The 19,249-nt window shown below is 39.2% G+C and overlaps 1 protein-coding gene across 1 annotated transcript; it reads left to right on the forward strand.

Moving 5' to 3' along the window:
- The first annotated feature begins 5,067 nt into the window (after positions 1-5,067).
- Positions 5,068-18,833, forward strand: LOC118812767 (zinc finger protein 391-like). The gene is made up of 4 exons (XM_036577882.1): positions 5,068-5,122; positions 9,180-9,413; positions 11,540-11,770; positions 16,360-18,833. Exons 2-4 carry the CDS (start codon positions 9,186-9,188, stop codon positions 17,284-17,286), a joined length of 1,386 nt encoding a protein of 461 aa, XP_036433775.1. The 5' UTR covers positions 5,068-5,122; positions 9,180-9,185; the 3' UTR covers positions 17,287-18,833.
- The last annotated feature ends 416 nt before the right edge of the window (positions 18,834-19,249 follow it).

Below are 19,249 nucleotides of genomic sequence, written 5' to 3' on the forward strand. Positions count from 1 at the left end.
CCAATCTCCCTCTTCTCTTCTGCCCAGCAGTAAGTGCAAACAGAGGTTGGGTATGAAATGCTGGTAATAAAATACCATGCCAAGGAAGGATTTTATTCTCTTAACGGAAGGTGTAGCCCCATCATCCTCCATCAGATCCTGCACCTTCATGGCAGTTATGACCTCCACCTTAGCAGGGTCGACAGACACACCACCACCGGCAATGACATGACCGAGGAACCTAACTTGGCTTTGGAGCAGATGGCATTTTTTAGGAGCTAACTTTAAGTTGTTCTCATGCAAGTCTGGACAGAGCCTCACTTTCTGAAGACGCAAAGACAAGAAGATCGTCAAGATAACACAGAAGTTTTGTTAAATTCATGTCACCAAATATCCCAAGCATCATCCTCATGAAGGATGGCGGGCTATTGCAAAGCTCCTGCAGCATACGATTGTACACACACAATCCAAGTGGGGTAGTGAAAGCGGTGTATGTTTTGTCGTCTTCAAGCATTGGTATATTATAAAAGCCAGACGTGAGGTCCATCATGCTGAAAAGACAGCTACCACCCAAGGCGGCTAGACAGTTGGACTGATGCAGAAATGGATGAGCATCTTTTAGAGTTCTAGTATTCAGCCATCTGAAGTCTGTGCAAATTCGTGACCCACCATCTTTCTTCCACACCATCACCAGAGGTGACACATACTCACTTGAAGACTTTCTGATAATTCCTCTTTCCTCCATACCAGTTAGAACTTGCCTCAGCTTTTGATAATAAGCTGGGGGCACTTTCCTGTATGGTAAACAAAAGGGACGCTTGTCAGTGAGATGGATGCGGTGCGTGTAGCCCTTGGCCTCGCCACAATCCAGTGAATGCTTGGAGAAAATATCTTGATACTCAGCTAAGAGTTGGACAAGCTTAGCTTTACAGGCATTGCTTACTTGACATGAATCAATGTTAATGTCGCCAAGTCCCAGCTCCAACAAACTTTTGTTTTGAGCAGTAAGAGAGCCACCAGAGGAGATGTCACTTTACTGTTTTTCAGAAGTGATGTGTAGGCCCTGAAACACATCTAAGTTCTCAGCTGCTAAACAGGGTGAAACATCAGCTAACTTGCTGTTTCTCTTCAGTGTTATAGTTTTGTCTGATGGATTTACGACTGTCATGGGCACCCATCTATCTCCCCACAAGGGTGTGACAAGCCGTCCAATGGGAAAACATCTCTTGGTCTAGCTTTGGAGTTCGTTGGCTCTACAGTGATGTGCTGCCAGGTGACAAATGTACACTGGAGGGCAGTTTACCCCAGACTAAGTGCTCGTGTTTTGGGAGGAGTGTGACCGCTTGAGTGAGCTTAACAGTGCCCACTTTATCAGGAACAACGCTCCCTCTCCAACGCTCAACACCTGTAAACATTGACAAGAACTGCTCAATGTCAGGATTGGACTGATGGCCATGTCTTGATGCAATATCCCAGTATTCACTGCCATTCTTGAGGTCATGAATTAGGTGTTTAATGACATTTGAACCCAAAATCAAGTCGTCATATTGACCAGGCACAACTAAAGCTGGCACAACACAACATGTGCCATAAAGCTGAAGCTCCAAGACATAAAAGCCATCAGGCTGTGTTTGCAGACCACCACAGCCAACTAAGACAATGTTGTCTTCTGAATATTGCTTCTCGGGTAAGACTTTGGCAGCACAGAGTTTCCTTTCGGCTTGGTCACTGATTGTACATGCCATTGAACCAGAATCCAGCATCCCCTTAAGCTGCACTTGGTGACTGACAAGAACCCTTTAGGAACACTGGCACAACTTTCTTCATACAACCGAGCCTTCACTCTTAGCACTCACACCGACCCTCTCCAGGCGTGAGTGATCTAGTTTAACTGCTGATTCTGATCACCACTGCTGGTGTAAGGCTGAGAACGGTGCTGATTAGTCTGTTTGGGACAATCCTTCTTCCAATGACCAGGTGCCAATCATTTCAAACATCTGCCCTCTCGTCTGCACTGAAACAATGTAGAATGTTCACAAGCCCCACAAATCCTACAGACCCTACGAAAAGACTGAGGCACTGCTGCCCTGGTGTTAGGGTCTGCTAACCCTTGTGTCTGCTGTGTGACTAGCCGATCTAACAAACAGACTAAGCTCTTCATGCAGTCATTGTCTGTACTGACATGAGCAGGAGGCACTGAAGATGGTACAGATGTGTTTGAGATATGCACATCTTCAACAGAGCCCTGAGTGTGAATCTTACACTCCACTGTGTTTGGTCTTGGAGCTCTGACAGCTGCTCAAGATTTCTTCTCCTGCATGTGGTCATCAAGCCTCTCTTGAACTTTGCTCGCTGACCACTTCTCTGCAGAATTGAACTTAAAAACACCTGCAAGAGACTTATCTGGGCAGTGCTTGATGAACATCATGCTGACTTCATGGCTTGGATCACCAACACTGCGGCCTTGCCTTTTCAGACATTCACTTGCAACATCCATTGTCTTGTTGAGCCTTAACCAGTACTCCATAGCATCCTCACCTGGCACTGGTAATGTTTTATAGAAATCAGCTAAGGGCATGCTCGAATATGTCAGTTCGCTAAAATGCTGTTTTAAAATGTCAAAGATCACATCTGGGTTCTTAGTGTGGTCAACTGATGTGTTATTGCGCAGCTTTATCCTCACTACATCCCCTGCCTTGCCCATTAGCCTATCCAGGATTTCTTGTGAGTGCTCATGACTTGGAATAGCTCGTTTTCTTAAGTATAAAGTCATTAGGCTTTCCCACTCCTGCACTGTGAACTTATCTGAGCCACTGCCCCTAAATATAGGAGGCTCCTTTGCATCTGGTTGCATGACAAGCTTGACATTAGATAATGTCATCACTGATCAGTACGCTTAGAGCTATGTGTGCTTTAGTCAGACTGCAGCTGAGCTGTAATGGATTTGCCTAGCTTTTCAGCTACCTGTGTAATGAGTATATCTAAGTCTGGGTTTTGCTCTATTAGGCTAGACATGGCATGTTCTGTGCAATAAGTGGAGGTAATTACTGGTGTTACATGTTGCAGCTTTAGGCCCTGGTGTACTGGTTTGAGTGGGTGGATTGAAAAAACCTCTCCCCATACCAAACTGGCGCTCCATAAAACTATCAACATTATCACCTTCTCTCCTAGCAAAATATGTCTTTCCCTCTGCCATGTTTCAATTTCCCACCAGAAAAACAAAAGGAAAAAAAAAACAGAATTTGCAAGTCACAAAACAATCAAGCAGTCGAAAATCAAAAGTGAACAAAGCAGTTCTGTCCCAAAATTCAGTCTTTCATTTCTTTGTGTTCATTTTTTTTTTTTTTTGAGTCCAGTGTGCCCTCTTTTCAGTGCAGTATTCTCATTTGTTCCAGTCCAGTGTTTTTTCTCTCTCTTTTGAGTCCAATGTTCTAGTCAATTCAAGAGACACCTAAAACATACCTCATACAGTCCAGTGGATTACCTTTACCAGAGAAACAGGCAACTGCAGCTTCCCTCAGTGAATGAACTGATGTCGATCTGTTTTTCTCCTGAAGAGGTCACGGCACCATTGTAACAGGCGTTCGTGGTGGCTTGTGTGTTTTCAGAGCAGTCCCACTGAACAACCATTAACCCCTTAATCTGCGTTGTGTTCAAGGAGTACTGCGACGACTGAAGAAAGGACTCGGACCACAATTGCTGCTGGTTGCTGGTTCTTTTTATAATTGCCGATGCTGTATGAACATAAAAATATAATAGTGGAAGCTCTGCAGACAACATATAGCTTAGGAGTGAACATTCATGCTGCGCTCTCTCTCTCTCCAGTACACACAGGTCATCAAGCCCCCTGTTAACAGAATGCACATGGGGAAACCCCGTTGAGCCGAGAAGCACGTCTCAGATAAAACTCGAAAAAAATGACATTTACAAAGTTCACATTTGAGCAACGGCATATTTACACGTTCACAAACTTACTACCAACGCTTATAACTGCATATAGCTTCTTCTATGTTCTAGTTTTTAACCACAGCCGCTAGCAGGACGTACCTTCTCTCAGTTTGCATTTCGCAGACTGAAGGCGCTGCAGCCGAGGCACAGCAATACCGTGACTCTTAAAGTGACAGTACACAATTAACAAAAACTTCAAAATAAATGATTTCGCTGTACAGATACGTAAAATATGTAACAAGAAAACAAATAATTCAGAAAGATATCAGGAAAAATCGGGATTTTGTTGGAATTTTAACAAAAAAAAACAAAGATATAATTTAACCTCGTTACATATGTCAGCATTTTGTCGTATTTGCACAGATCCTTATGATATCCATCCTATAGACAAGGCTTCTAACATTTAAATGTATAAAACCAAGACCTGTTCTGCTTTTGAAATCTGAGGGAGTAGGTAGACTTTACATACAGGTAGGAGGTCCAAGATTGGGCTAAACATTTCCACACAACATTAATAACACCATAACCATACATCACAGTTTTAATTGAACAAGGAATGATTTATCAAATACGTTGTTACCTACAAACTGTGAAAAAGAATCCTCTTGTTCTTTAGCTCATTTAATTGCACTTGAGAATAATAAATTATCAGTTTATAAATGGACAAAAATTGTTGTCAAACGTCATCATACAGTTCAACAATGGGCTGGTTTAGCTGCAAACAGGAGATATGAATGGAGGCCAGAAATTGTTTTTACATGGCAAAAACATGAAACTGGGCTTTGCTGATTTTGTCAAAATGAAAAAAATGTAAAAAGTAATTCTATTCTGAATACTGCATTTACAAACTGTAGCCCTGACTGAATACAGATACTTAAAATCTGCATTCTAAATATGTACTCCAAATAATTGTATTCCAGTACATCCCAACCCTGATTACTTGGGCCAGGGATGGGCAGGGTGCACAAACAAGTTTTTTTTTTTTTGTTTTTAGGTCCACTTAGATTTATTATTAAAAATTTTTTTGGGCAAAAAAAGGGATGTACATGGTATTCACGTACCCACTCCACGCTCCAGCTCAGTAGGTGGCGGTAATGAACCCTACCTTTGCCTGCCAACCACCTTTCACACAGAAGAAAAACAAGAATTCAGCAGTCCACATTATCAGAGAGAAACAAATCCTGCTCTGTTGAAGGTAAAGAGCTGATTAATGCTATTTATGCTGCTGACTTTAGGTCACTACAGAAACAAGTAATAAGAAAATGTTTGCATGTGAAAAGAAAGATGTCATAAGTGAATGGTGTGAGTGGCTTTGTTTAGGTTGAGCTGAGGAGGCTAATGTTAGCTCTGATATTGAGTGAAATTAATTTTTTGCATGGGTAGAAGAGTGTCAGAGGTGGGCAGAAACTAGTCACATTTATTATTACATTTATTTTTTTATTAACATTTTGTTCTTAGTTCTTTTTCTGGTTTTGACTTTATTTTGTTGTGTTGGTTCAGCTCCTGGACTGGTTTACTGCTTCTCACACCTCTAATTGTGGAGATTTAGCATTTTATGTTGGGCCGAAAAAAATCCAACAAGAATAGAGTCACAAACTTAAGTTCCTGTGCTAATAGATAGACACTGGCTGGACAAGTTGTGCTTATTACTTCTACTTTTCACTTTTATTACTGTTTTTTGGGTGAGCCAATTTTATTTCTTAACGGGCAGTGCTAGTTAAGTGTGGGTGGGGGGGTTGCTAGTTAAGCTTGGGTGGAGGTTGCTGGTTAGATTTTTGTTGTTTGTTTTGTTTTATATTAGTGGTGGAGGGGTTCCATATGAACGGCTGATAGATCAGGATGTGATAGGAGTGCCTCCAGCAGTTCATGTTGTTCATCCATAGTTTTAGTCTGTGGTGGATGATTAAGGGCTTTCAGGTTGGCAGTGCTGTTCAGGAACCTGATTATGTAGTGGTAGAATCTTTTCTGGACCTGAGAAGTGGATGACATAGGAATAATGATATAGGAAATCCAGTTAAACAAGACTAATGATGCTCTGTTTGTAAGAAAACATGCAGTGGTCACTGTTCTAATAATATCCATAATATACCAACAGAAGCGTGTTCTAAAATGGGGCTGCAATTAATTAATATATAGTTAATTAATATACGTAGTTCAGAAGCTGGGCAAATGTAGTTAAAAACAAAATACAATGTTGTGCAAATAATTTAAATCCTATATTTAACTGAACATTGTACAAAAACAATATATTGAATATTGAAAGTGAGCATTGTTTTTTTTTTGTTGTTGTTTTTTTTTTTTTCAAAAAATATTTGCCCATTTTATTTTTGATGCAAGCAACATATTTCAAAAAAAGCTGGGACAGGGGCACGTTTACCACTGTGTTGCTCTTCCTTTACCAAGGCTCTGTATGTGTTTGGGAACTGAGGAGGACAGTTACTGTAGTCAAGTCAAGTCAAGTGAAGAGGCTTTTATTGTCATTCCATCTATGTACAGGTACACAGTGGAGTGAAATTATGTTCCTCCAGGAACAACATGGTGCAACATGGAACAAAATAGACAGTACAAACGTGCAGATGTTAGTGTGCAAAACATTAAACAAGAAACAATACAATAAATATGATAATTAAAACAGACATTAGACACAGTAAACAGACAGTACAGTGCAGTACAGACACAGTGCACTCATTTTTGGGCATTAGGTAGTGAGAATAAGGTGCAAAGATTATTTAACACAGTGTGATATGTGAGTAAATGCAGTTAGATAGCATACCTGAGCACAGCAGTTCCTGAGGTAGGATATACACAGTACTTGAGTACACAAAGTGTAAACACAGTGTTAGCAGCAATGTTCCAGAGTCTGGCAGCGATGGCACGGATGCTCTGGTAACTTCTGCCTGATGGCAGCAGTGAAAAAGGTCAGTGTGAGGAATGGATGGGGTCGTCCACAATGCTGGTGGCTTTGTGGATGCAGCGTGTAGTGTAGATGTCCATGATGGAGGGGAGAGAGACCCCGATGATCTTCTCAGCTGTCCTCACTATTCGCTGTAGGGTCTACCGTGGTCAAACGCGGTGCAGTTCCCAAAACAGGCGATGATGCGTCTGCTCAAGATGCTCTCCAGAGTCCCCCTGTAGAACATGGTGAGGATGTGAGGGGGGAGATGAGCTTTCTTCAGTCTCTGCAGGAAATAGAGGTGCTGCTGGGCTCTCTTGGCTATGGAGTTGGTGTTGAGAAAGCAGGCGAGGTTCTCTGTGATGTGGACACCGAGGAACTTGATGCTACTGACGATTTCCACAGTAGAGCCAGGGGTGTTCAGTGGGGGGGTGGTCACCTCGCCCTCTTAGGAAGCAGAATGTAGTTTTGAAAGTAAAATGTTTTCCCCTTCTTGCTTAATATAGGATTTCAGCCGCTCAACAGTTCAAGGTCTTCCTTGTCGGATTTTTTGTTTCATAATATGCCAAATGTTTTGAATGGGTGACAGATCTGGACCTAAGACAGGCCAGTTTAGCACTAGGACTCTTTTAATACGGAGCCATGCTGTTGTAATACGTGCATAATGTGGTTTGTATTGTCTTGCTGAAATAAACAAGGCCTCCCCTGAAACCATCATAGACTATCATGTTTAATTATTACGGGTTTGTCTAGTAATCCCACCTCCATGATCCTCCATGATACTATTGGCATTAGGGGTGTAATGACACACTCAATCCACAATTTGATTTAATTCTTAGTGCTGAGTTTACAATTTGATATTCTTGCAGTTGACAGATTGGTGCTGGTTATTTGCAGTTGGTTGTTTGTGAACATTGTAGCTCAAACAATGCAACAGCATGCCACAAATAACAGTATGCACATTCTTCATGATGCATGTTACAAGATTTTTTTTACATCAGATATCATAATTTTAGCAAGCATTGATACACCACCAACTGGCAATGGTCAATGGCTAAGGGGTGCTGTCAGACAAAAGTATATTGTACTAGTGTGAAGAGGGTTTATAGGTGATTTTTCTGCACTTATTACTCATTATAATATTCTATTTAAAAAAGGCAGAGCCTCAAAGTGTAAGAAATGTTTAGTTTTGTAGTGTCACCAATACATCATCTGCATATAAGCAGATTTTATATTCTATTCCCCTATAGTAATACCCTCCAGACCTCTTTTTTGTCTAAGAGTTTGGGCTAGAGGTTCAGTACACTGTTTGAATATGGTCAGACTGATGGGGCAACTATGTCTGTATCCTTGCTGTAAGACTAATCAGAGAGACTGCAATTAATTTTTCATCATAGCAGTAGCGGCTGCATATATGGTCTTTATATGTTTTATAAATCCTTTACTAAATCCAAAGCTGTCTAATACTTGATATGGAAATTCCCAGCAGACATAATTAAAAGCCTTCTCAGATTGCACTATTCTTTTCTTTATTAACATAATCAGTAATATGGAGAGATTTTTGTGTGTTATGGGTTCGATTGTTTCTTTTAAACCCAATTTGATCCTTGTTCTTAAGCTGAAAAGTTCTCAATCTCTCTGCTCACATTAACATAAACCACACATGCAAAACACTGACCATTCTTCTTAAGGTCACACAATTAGTCAACTCGGTCTCTGTGTATGCCATCATCAATAGCTATATTCACCAAGAACATCAAGCCCTCAAGAAATGTGGTCTAAGAGCAGTGCAGTTTGTGTGGTACAGGGTGTTAGCTATTTCAAAATGAAAGATGCAGAAACTAACAGAACCCTGGTAATGTCTTTGGCCCTATGGAGTTGACAGAATTGTTTGTGGCAAATCACAGGCATATAATGTACTTGCCCAAAATTTCAACGATTTCCTAACTTCTAAATACGCTCTTGCCTTATTAGGGCTTCCAAACTTGCAAAAATCATGTTTGTTTTATACTGACATAGTTGTGTGCCACACAAACTGTACTGCTCTTAGGCCACATTTCTGAATGTTCTTGGTGGCTTTAGCTAATAATAATTGCATATATAGATGCTGGAATGACTGTGTACCTTTTAGAAGAACTGTCAGTGTTCCTATCAATTGATAGGTAAGGTAGGTAATTGATTGATAAGATATAATTGTTTTAATGATGCGTCACATTTGTCTGTAAAAGTTTTGTCTGGTAAAACTCAGACACAGCATGACACAGCTTTTTTCCATTTGACTGCTTTAATTTCTGTCCAGGTTATGTGTTTCTGATTGTTTTAGTAAATTTGACACTGAATTTTACATTTTTCTTTCCAGGAAAGAATGGCCTCCTGTTCTGAGTCCTCTCCTGCTCCTAGTGTTCACTTTCCTACACTTCTAATTTACTTTCATAAGCACATCAAGAAACCACCAAGCCACAAAGAGGAAGGCATCACAATGTTGAACCCAGAAGAGATAAAATGTGAGGATGTCGCATCTGAAATCTCCAATACTCAAACATCATCTGCCACACTCCGCACCAACCCACCACCCAGCATCACACATGATGAAGTAAGCTTTTCTGTAGAAGTTATTACTTTTTATACTACTGTATTGCTGGAAAGGTTTAGGTTTCAGTTAAAACATTTTTGGTTAATAGTTCTTTTTAAGCTGCATTTCGAAACCTCTCGGGTAGATATACGTAATTCTATGCAATGTGCAGTAGAATATTTTGTAATGTTGGTTGTTCGTAGTTCTTTTTTGATATTGTCTGCTTACACTAACATACATGTACACCCATTTCCAAAAAAGGGATGCTGTGAAAAATGTAGATAAAAACAAAATGCAATGATGTGCAAATCATTTAAACCATATATTTCATTGAAAATGATTCAAAGACAACATATCAAATGTTGAAACTGAGAAATTTTATTGTGTTTTGATGACAGCAAGACGTTCCAAAAAAGTTGGGACGGGGGCAACAAAAGGCTGGTAAAGATGTGTAATGCTTAAAAAACACTTGGTAGTTAATTGGCAACAGGTCAATAACATGATTGGGTATAAAATGAGCATCTCAGAGAGGCTGAGTCTTTCAGAAGTAAAGATGAGGAGGGGTTCTCCACCACAAAAAATGTACGATCAAATAGTCTAACAATTCAAGAACAAAGTTTCTCAACATAAAATAGCAAAGAACTTCTGCTTTTCATCATCTACAGTACATAATATCATTAAAAGATTCAGAGAATCTGGAGAAATCTCTGTATGCAAGGGATAAGGCCAAAAACCAGTATTTGCTGGCCGTGATCTTTGGGCCCTCAGGCGGCACTGCATTAAAAACAGACATGATTCTGTTGTGGAAATCATTGCATGGGCTCAGAAAAACTTCTGAAAAACACTCTATGAAAACAGTTCGGTGCTGCATCCACAAATGATTATTAAAACTCTTAAACATGAGAAGAAACCATATATAAACAGGACCCAGAAACACTGCCGCCTTCTCTGGGCCTGAGCTCATTTACAATGGACTGAGGGGAAGTGGAAAAGTGTCCTGTGGTCTGATGAATCAACATTTGAAATTCTTTTTGGAAATCATGGATACTGTGTCTACCGGGCTAAAGACCAGTTATCTTGTTATCAGTTATGCTCCGTATTAAGAGTCTGGGTGCTGCATGCAGTCCAGATCTGTCACTAATGAAAATATTTGGCACATTATGAAATGAAAGATGCGATAAAGGAGACCCCGGACTGTTGAGCAGCGGAAATCATATGTTAATCCTATTCCAAATATGGGAAAACATTTCACTTTCAAAACTACAGCAGTTGGTCTTCAAACACTTACAGTGTTGTTAAAAGAAGAGGTGATGAAACACTTTTTTGGAACGTGTTGTTGGCATCAAATTCAAAATGGGCGTATATTTTTCAAAAAACAATAAATTTCTCAGTTTCAACATTTGTTGTGTTGTTTTTGTAGTATTTTCAATGAAATATAGGGCTTAAATGATTTGCATTTTGTTTTTCATTTACGTTTTGCACAGCATCCCAGCTATTTTGGAAATGGAGTTGTAAAATAACATCTTTAAGAAGAAAGCAGACTGTTTTACTAAAGGGCACATAGCCTCTATGTATGCCATTATCAGTAGCTTCACCAAGAACATCAAACCCTTGAGAAGTGTGGCCTAAGAGTTTCTATTAGATCTATGTGCATTTGAACACAAATGAAATAGCAAATAAAAAGCAGGATTTTACTCTCCAGTTTTTTTCCCCTGTGGTGGGTGTATCTATGAACAAGCACTTTAATGGAATTAAGTCATATTTACTAGTTAACTATCTGGTGTATACAACTTTCCAATGAGCACCCAAATTCAGCATTTGATCTAATTCGCAAGAGACAAGAGACAAAGCGATGCTTTGGACCCGGGTGTCTTAATAAGTGGACTGGAGTTGAAAGAATTCAGACCCTTTTTAGGCAGTATTGCCTCTGTAAAGAAGGAAATGACCATGAAAAGGTTCACAGGTTTTGTCAGAAAACGTATTATCTATTCCACATTTCAAAAGGTTCTACTATTGAATTAAATAAATCTTAGGGACTCCGAAACATCCTGCAGCTTCTTCCATTTGGCTACTTTGATTTCTGACCAGGTTATGCATTTGTCATTGTTTTATTGCATTTGACACTGATTTTTACATTTTTTTTCTAGGAAAGAGTGGCCTCCTGTTCTGGGTCCTCTCCTGCTCCTAGTGTTCACTTTCCTAAACTTTTAATTTACATCCGCAAGCACAGCAAGAAACCACCAAGCCACCAAAAGGAAGGCATCACTATGCTGAAGCAAGAAGAGATTAAATGTGAGGATGTGTTGTCTGAAAACTCCAGTACTCAAACACCTGCTACACTCCTCACCAACACATCACCCAAACCAACACATGATGAGGTGATTTCTCCTGCAGAAGTTATTACTTATTATAATGTTGTATTGATAGAAAGACAGATCCTCAAAGTGTATGAAATACTGTTTGAGTTTAAAAACATGTTTAGGTAATATAACTCTTAAGCCTGCACTATGTAAGATTTGGAGACCTCTCTAGTAGGAATGTGTAACAGCATGCAAAGGAATGTGTAACGTCAATTTTGCTTCGGTTGTTGGTTGTCAGTTGTGCTTTTGTGGCAGTGTCAGAGATTCTTAACCACTCTGCTCACGTTAACATAGTCTGCTCAGGCAAACATACACCATCCATGCAAAAGAAGAGCACCTTTTAGAAGAACACTGACTGTTTTTCTAAAGGGCACACAATCATCCCAGCCTCTGTGTATGCCTTAATCAATAGCTAAATTCACCAAGAACATCAAGTCCTTGAGAAATGTGGCCTTAGAGCAGTACAGTTTGTGTGGCACACAGGTTGTTAGCTATGTCAGAATGAAAGAATTAAGAAATTTTAGTAGAATCCTAGTAATGCCCTTGGCCCTGTGGAATTGACAGACTTGTTTGTGACAAATTACAGGCATATACCTCCCCCAAATTTTGACCCTCCCCTAATTTCAGCTGCTTTTGTGTATTTACCATTTCTTTCATTGCCAACTGCTGTGAGGAAATTCAAAATATGTAGGCACCTGCCTTAGTAGGACATTTAGACTTTATTCTTGCAAAAAATCACTGTATTGTATTACTGTATCGTTCACAAGTATTGCTAGCAATGTTGCAATTCTCCATGTACAAAACTACAGCAACACACAAACACTATTTCCATTTCGTGACAATTATTTATCTCAGAGCAAAAGTCTTGCTGGTAAGTTTTCTTCAATCTGAGGTCAAAAATTTGACACCAGTGTAACTAGTGTTACATATACACAGTAAGGCAGAAAGATGAGTTACGGAAAACCTGTAGTGACTGATGGTGGACAGTATTGAGGGACGCCTTTCATTCTAACAGTATTAGTGTCAAAGTAAACAATGTCATTATTGAAAAAATATTTAAACTTTTTAAACGTTGAATGAGTCTCGGTCATTAATCTGCACATATCTCTCTCCTGAAATACATTAATTTGGGTGAATAAAGTAGTTTCATTTATTTTCAGTTAGCTTAGATTACCGATTTTTTGTGTTGAGGTGGTCAACTCTCTGAACAGAAAGTTCAGATTGTCCTTAGTCATTTACAAGACATGAGGAACAGTAAACTAACAGTACTCTTTGAGGGTTGTCTGCACTTACCGCTTTCACAACTCTGTCTTTTGTTCTTTTGGCTTGGGGTAATGTCATGCATAAGGTTTGGCAAAGGCTTTGAATTGCAAGTACTCACATTATCTAGTATACAACCCTATTTCCAAAAATGTTGGGATGCTGTGCAAAATGTAAATGAAAGCAAAATGCAATGATGTGCAAATCATTTAAACCCCATATTTATTTGAAAACAGTACAAAGACAGCATATCAAATGTTGAAACTGAGAATTTTTATTGTTTTTTGAAAAATATATGCCCATTTTGAATTGGCAGCAACACGTTCCAAAAAAGTTGTGACAGGGGCATCTTTACCACTGTGTTTCATCACCTCTTCTTTTAACAACACTCTGTAAGTGTTGGGGAACTGAGGAGACACTGCTGTAGTTTTGAAAGTGAAAGTGAAAGTTTCCCCTTCTTATTTGATGTAGAATTTCAGCTGCTCAATAGTTTGGGGTCTTTTGTTGTATTTCTCATTTCATAAAGTGCCATATGTTTTAAGTGGTGACAGGTCTGATCTGCAGGCAGGTCAGGTTAGCACCCAGACTCTTTTACTACGGAGCCATGCTGTTGTAATACATGCAGAATGTGGTTTGTCATTGTCTCTCTGAAATAAACAAGGCCTTTCCTGAAAATGACGTTGTCTAAATGGCAGCATATGTTGCCAAAACCTGTAAATATAATTCAGCATTGATGGTGCAAGTCACCCATGCCATGTGCACTATTGCACTCCCATACCATCACAGATGCTGGCTTTTGATCGGTGTGCTGATAATAAGCCGAATGGTCTTTAGCCCGGAGGATGCAGTGTCCATGATTTTCAAAAAAATTTTGAAATTTAGATTCATACATATTGAGATTTCTCCGGATTCTCTGAATATTTTAATGATACTACGTACCGTAGATGAAGAAATCTCTTTATGTTTAGAAATGTTATACGTGAATTGTTGCATAATTTGCCCACACAGTCTTTCACAGAGTGGAACTCTCTGGGATGCTCTTTTTCATTCCCATTGATTAGGGGTGGGAATCTCTAGGCACCTCACAATTCGATTATGATTCAGAGGGCTGTGATGCGATTATAAAACGATTATCGATGCATCTTGATGCATCTTTTTTCTATACAGGATTTCTCTTTTCTCACTGTGTGAGGACTTGGTACCAATATCTTTTATTAATAGAACAAATGAAAGTGATGTGGCAAGTGAACTGGAAAGCTCTCATTCACTGCTCTTATTTGGAGCACATGAGATGCAGGCTGCTACTCATCTGCGATAAAATGCAGTTACGGTGACATAAGATTCTGTGGCAATGGGTGTCCACGCAGCACATGTTCGGTTTTGGTCTCGTTGGGGGGCGTCGCTGTGTCAGTAAAATATCTTTGAGACAGGACGCTGTATCTCAGCTCCAGAGTGTCCAATACAGCGCGAAAGCCCTGGTTCTCAATGACTGAGAACGGATGCAAATCCTTGGCAGTAAAAGTTGCGATAGAGTTTGTAATTCGCTTCCGAGTTGGGTGGAAGCTCTGACATCGCTTGCTCGATGGTCCTCTGGTTGGCACCAAGTATAACCGGTAGGAAAACGGGTGGAAACCATTATATGGTTTCTCATGTTTGTCGTTTCAAAAATATTTTAGTTTAGTGTGACACAACTTGCATATAGTATGGCTCTTATTCAGGTCCCTTTTCCCCTGGCGTGCAGAGTGCAGGTTACCTAGCAACGCAGTCTCGCCTGGCTAGTAGCTAACGAAAAGGCAAAAGGAGAGATTTGAAATTAACATTTGGAGACAAATGGACTTATTCGCATTTCTAAACAACGCAGTTTGTTTCCTGGTACGTTAACTCTGCAACGAGAGACTGAAAAAGTTCCGAAGATGAAGTCAGCTTCTCTTTCGAATTTTCCCGTTCCACCTTAAATGGTGCCGCATTTACAATTTGGCACCTCAGTCAGAATTTAAAGTGGATCGGGAAAATTCGAACGAGAAGCTGGAGAATGAGAAGTGACTTCAGCCTCGTAAAACAGTCAAACGTTGAGAGACATAGCTGCTCTACTTTTGAAGAAAAGTTTTCTCGCGAAGATGGGAGGAAAGCAGCTATAGCTAAAGCTTAAAGAAGAACAAAGTAAATCTGCGTTTTCATTTATGTTTTTTAACCTTTCCAAGACATTATCACATACAGACATATTGGACATTAAATGTTGTGGCTCCCAAGGTGGTTTGATTTTTGATGAAAGGACAAAATGTCTCTTCTTAACATCTGTCGACTCCTGATCTAACCTGGATTTTAGTGCAGAGGGAGCCGGTCGGATTTCTCACTCATCCAGTTGTGTTTTTGTTATGTGCCGTCACAGACTGCCCGGGTGCTGCACTTTCGCGTTCCGCCTTTTGCGTTCAGTCAACATTACGGTATAAGTTAAATATTTAGAAAATCGATTTTTGACATTTGTGAATCAATTCAGAATCATCCTCGTCCGCATCGCGATGCATCTAAGAATCTATTTTTTCCCCCACCCCTACCATTGACGTTACTGACCTGTTGCCATTTAACCGTCAGGTGTTTTTTGTTGGTTGTTTTTTTTTTTTTTTTTTTAGCATTAAACAACTTATCCAGTCTTTTGTTGCCCCATACCAACTTTTTTGGAATGTGTTGCTGGCATCAAATTCAAAATATCAAAATTTCAAAAAACAGTAATATTTTCCAAATAAATATAGAATTTAAATGATTTGCACATCAATGCATTTTGTTTTTTTATTTATATTTTGCACAGCGTCCGGACTTTTTTGGAAATGGGGTTGTATTAATTTCAGCTTTAAAAAGGTAAATTGCCTGTGATTTGTCACAAACAAGCCTGTCAATTCCATAAGGCCTATGGCATCACCAGTGTCCTATTTTCCCTGCATGTTTTATATTGACAAAGTTAACTTGTGTGCCGTACAAACTGTACTGCTCTTGGGCCACATTTCTCAATGATCTTGGTCAATTTAGCTAATAGCAATGGCATACATAGACGCTGGAATGACTAATCGTGTGCCTTTTGGAAGAACACTGACTGTTCTTCTAAAAGGTGTTGTTCTTTTGCATGTATGGTATATGTTAAGGATTCCCAAACAATACTAAACAGACTGCTAATTAGGTATAAATTTTATAACTATGCTTCATATTTTTTCTGTAAAAGTTCTGTCTGGTAAATCACACGGCCTAACACAGCTTTTTCCATTTGACTACTTTGATTTCTAACCAGCTTGTGCATTTGTCATTGTTTTATTACATTTGACACTGAACTTCATTTTTAATTTTTTTTTTTTCAGGAAAGAACAGCTTCCACTTCTGTGTCCTCTCCTGCTCCTAGCGTTCACTTACCTAAAGTTTTAATGTACTTACCCAAGCCCATCAAGAAGCCACCAAGTCACCAGGAGGAAAGCATCACAATGTTAAAGCCAGAAGAGATTAAACGTGAGGATGTGGTGTCTGAAATCAACAGTACTCAAACATCTTCTGCTACACTCTGCACCAACTCATCACCAAGACGAACACAAAAAAATAGAGGCAATCGAAAAATTCACCAATGCTTAGAGTGTGGAAAGAGTTTTACCACACCAAGTCTTCTCCAAATCCACCAGCGCATTCACACAGGAGAGAGACCGTATCCCTGCTTATGGTGTGAGAAGAGTTTTACCAAATTAACCAATCTGAAAAAACACCAGCGCATTCACACAGGGGAAAAACCATATGACTGTTTAGAGTGTGGGAAGAGTTTTAGGGAGCGTGGTTTCCTCAAAACACACCAGCGCATTCACACAGGAGAGAAACCATATTACTGCTCGGAGTGTGGGAAAAGCTTTAGAGAGAATGGTGCCCTCAGAATACATCAGCGCATTCACACGGGAGAGAAACCGTATTACTGCTCAGAGTGTGGGAAGAGCTTCAGAGAGAGTGGTTGCCTCAAAACACACCAGCGCATTCACACAGGAGAGAAACCGTATCAGTGCTCAGAGTGTGGGAAGAGCTTTAGAGAGAGTAGTACCCTCAAGGCACATCAGCGCATTCACACAGGAGAGAAACCGTATTACTGCTCAGAGTGTGGGATGAGCTTTAGAGAAAGTAGTACCCTAAAGGCACACCAGCGCATTCACATAGGAGAGAAACCGTATCAGTGCTCGGAATGTGATATGAGTTTCAGTAGACCGAATAATCTTGAAAGACACCTGCGCATTCATGCAGGAGAAAAGTTGTAACACTGCATATACTGTGGGGTGAGCTTTAGACATTTAAATTTAAAGACGCACAAATGCTTTAAGAGGATGCAATATAATATAGAATTTAAATCTACCATTTTTCAAAATGTAAAGAAATGAAGCAGGATTTTCCCCATTTTTATTACATTAGTGTACAGTAGACATATCAACAATTAGTAGCATTTATACTCTTTTAAACAAAGATACGTTTCAATAAGATAAAACTTCTTGTTACTTCTTGTACAGTACTATGCAAAAATCAAAGATCACTAATGGCCATTAAGTGAAAGTTATTCATTTTTCAGTGGCAGGGGAAAAACAAATAACACATTTAACAGAAAACTATGCAAGGTCTCAACAATTACATATCTTTTTTTCCAGTGTTTAGTGTGTTCATTTTTTTCCTTTGTTACAACTTTACTTTTTTCAGGAGACTTGCTTTTAGTTTTTCAAAGAAATCTACAGATATATTTTTCCATACCTCCAAAATTCAATCCGTGAAGTTGCATTTTCTCCTTCACAATCCCAAGTAAATCTCAAAAAAATTCAATGTTTTTGAGGGCCGGAGCAAGAGTAGAGCTTGACTTTTCTCCCCATTCTCTAATGAAAGCTTGAAGTACTGTTTATCTGATGGTGACAGTATTGGTGGTCTACCTGGGGTCATATTCACAAAGCTTCTCAAAGCAAGAGCGCTGATCTAGGATCAGATTCCACTTTAATTTACTATGACTTCACGGAAAGCTTCACAGATCAGAACTCCTATTCTGATAAGGTTTGTGAATACGGGCCTTGGTCTTCCATGGTTCGAGTCTCATTTTTATCTGTACCTTTTAATAAACTGTTATCTGTATTTTGAAAACTTGTTTTTTTCTTTTCCCTTCCTTATGCAAGTGCATTTATTTAAATCTAATTTCCTCAGAATTATTGTATAGGAATGAATAGAATAAAAAAAAAAATTACTTAATGGCCATTTTGACTGGATATTGAATAAATAAAGTGTGTTCTCTGATTTTTGCACAGTACTGTATATCACCTTGGTTAATAATTGAAAAGAATCTCTGTGGGCTGGCTGAAGTTATAGCAGTCTTTATAATCTTTGTTTCTTCTCCAGTTTTTGGAGAGAGTAGAGTAGAATCGTCAATCTATTAACGTTTCTGTAATGTGGATACCTTACCAACCAGAAGGTGTCAGTACCACTGGAAATGCTAAAAGCAAGCTCTCGTCAAAGAAAAAGGGGTGTGTTCAGTGTCAAAAGAGATTTCCGAACAATGCTTCTCTCTCTTGTACTTCTCCTCATCATTGGACTTTCTCCTTCTCGCCTTGTAAAAGTGAAGCGATCAAGTCTCGCATTTGAAACTATGGACACACTAGCTTTTTCGTTCATGCGCACATTGGCGCTCTCTCACTCATTCTCTCACTTTCACGTACACACCCGTACCATCTAAATAAGCATTTCACTTGTTCACAGTGAATAAACTGATGATTATTGTTGATTATTTCATTTGTCTTAAAGTAGATTGTGTAAATAAATGTTTCATTTGTCAGTGTTTCAGTTGTCTTGAGTTCATTCACATACTGGTTGCTGCCAAAAAAAATCACATTCTTTAAAACCTTCAGAAATCAAATAAATGATGTTACTTTCTTTATTTGCCAGCTTATATTACTTAAATCATGTCTGTAAATAATAGTAATTATCAGACTCGGCCCAGTGGCTGGATCACGTACCAGGAACCGAGAGTTTTTACTGAACTGGGAAAATCTGCCTTTAGTCACAGCTGAGTCACTCAGTCACTTTACACTCTTACTCTCTAACCACCTGCACTCTATCTGACACAGTTTTACCTGATTTTTTACTATTATTTTTATTTTCATTATTTTATAATTTGTTTATTATTGTTTTATTTTATGTTTATTTTATTTTTATTTTAGTCATTTTAATTAATTTTTAGTTTCCTTTTTAATC

The sequence above is a fragment of the Colossoma macropomum genome, unplaced genomic scaffold (genome assembly GCF_904425465.1).
Source record: "Colossoma macropomum unplaced genomic scaffold, Colossoma_macropomum, whole genome shotgun sequence".
Lineage (NCBI taxonomy): Eukaryota > Metazoa > Chordata > Actinopteri > Characiformes > Serrasalmidae > Colossoma > Colossoma macropomum.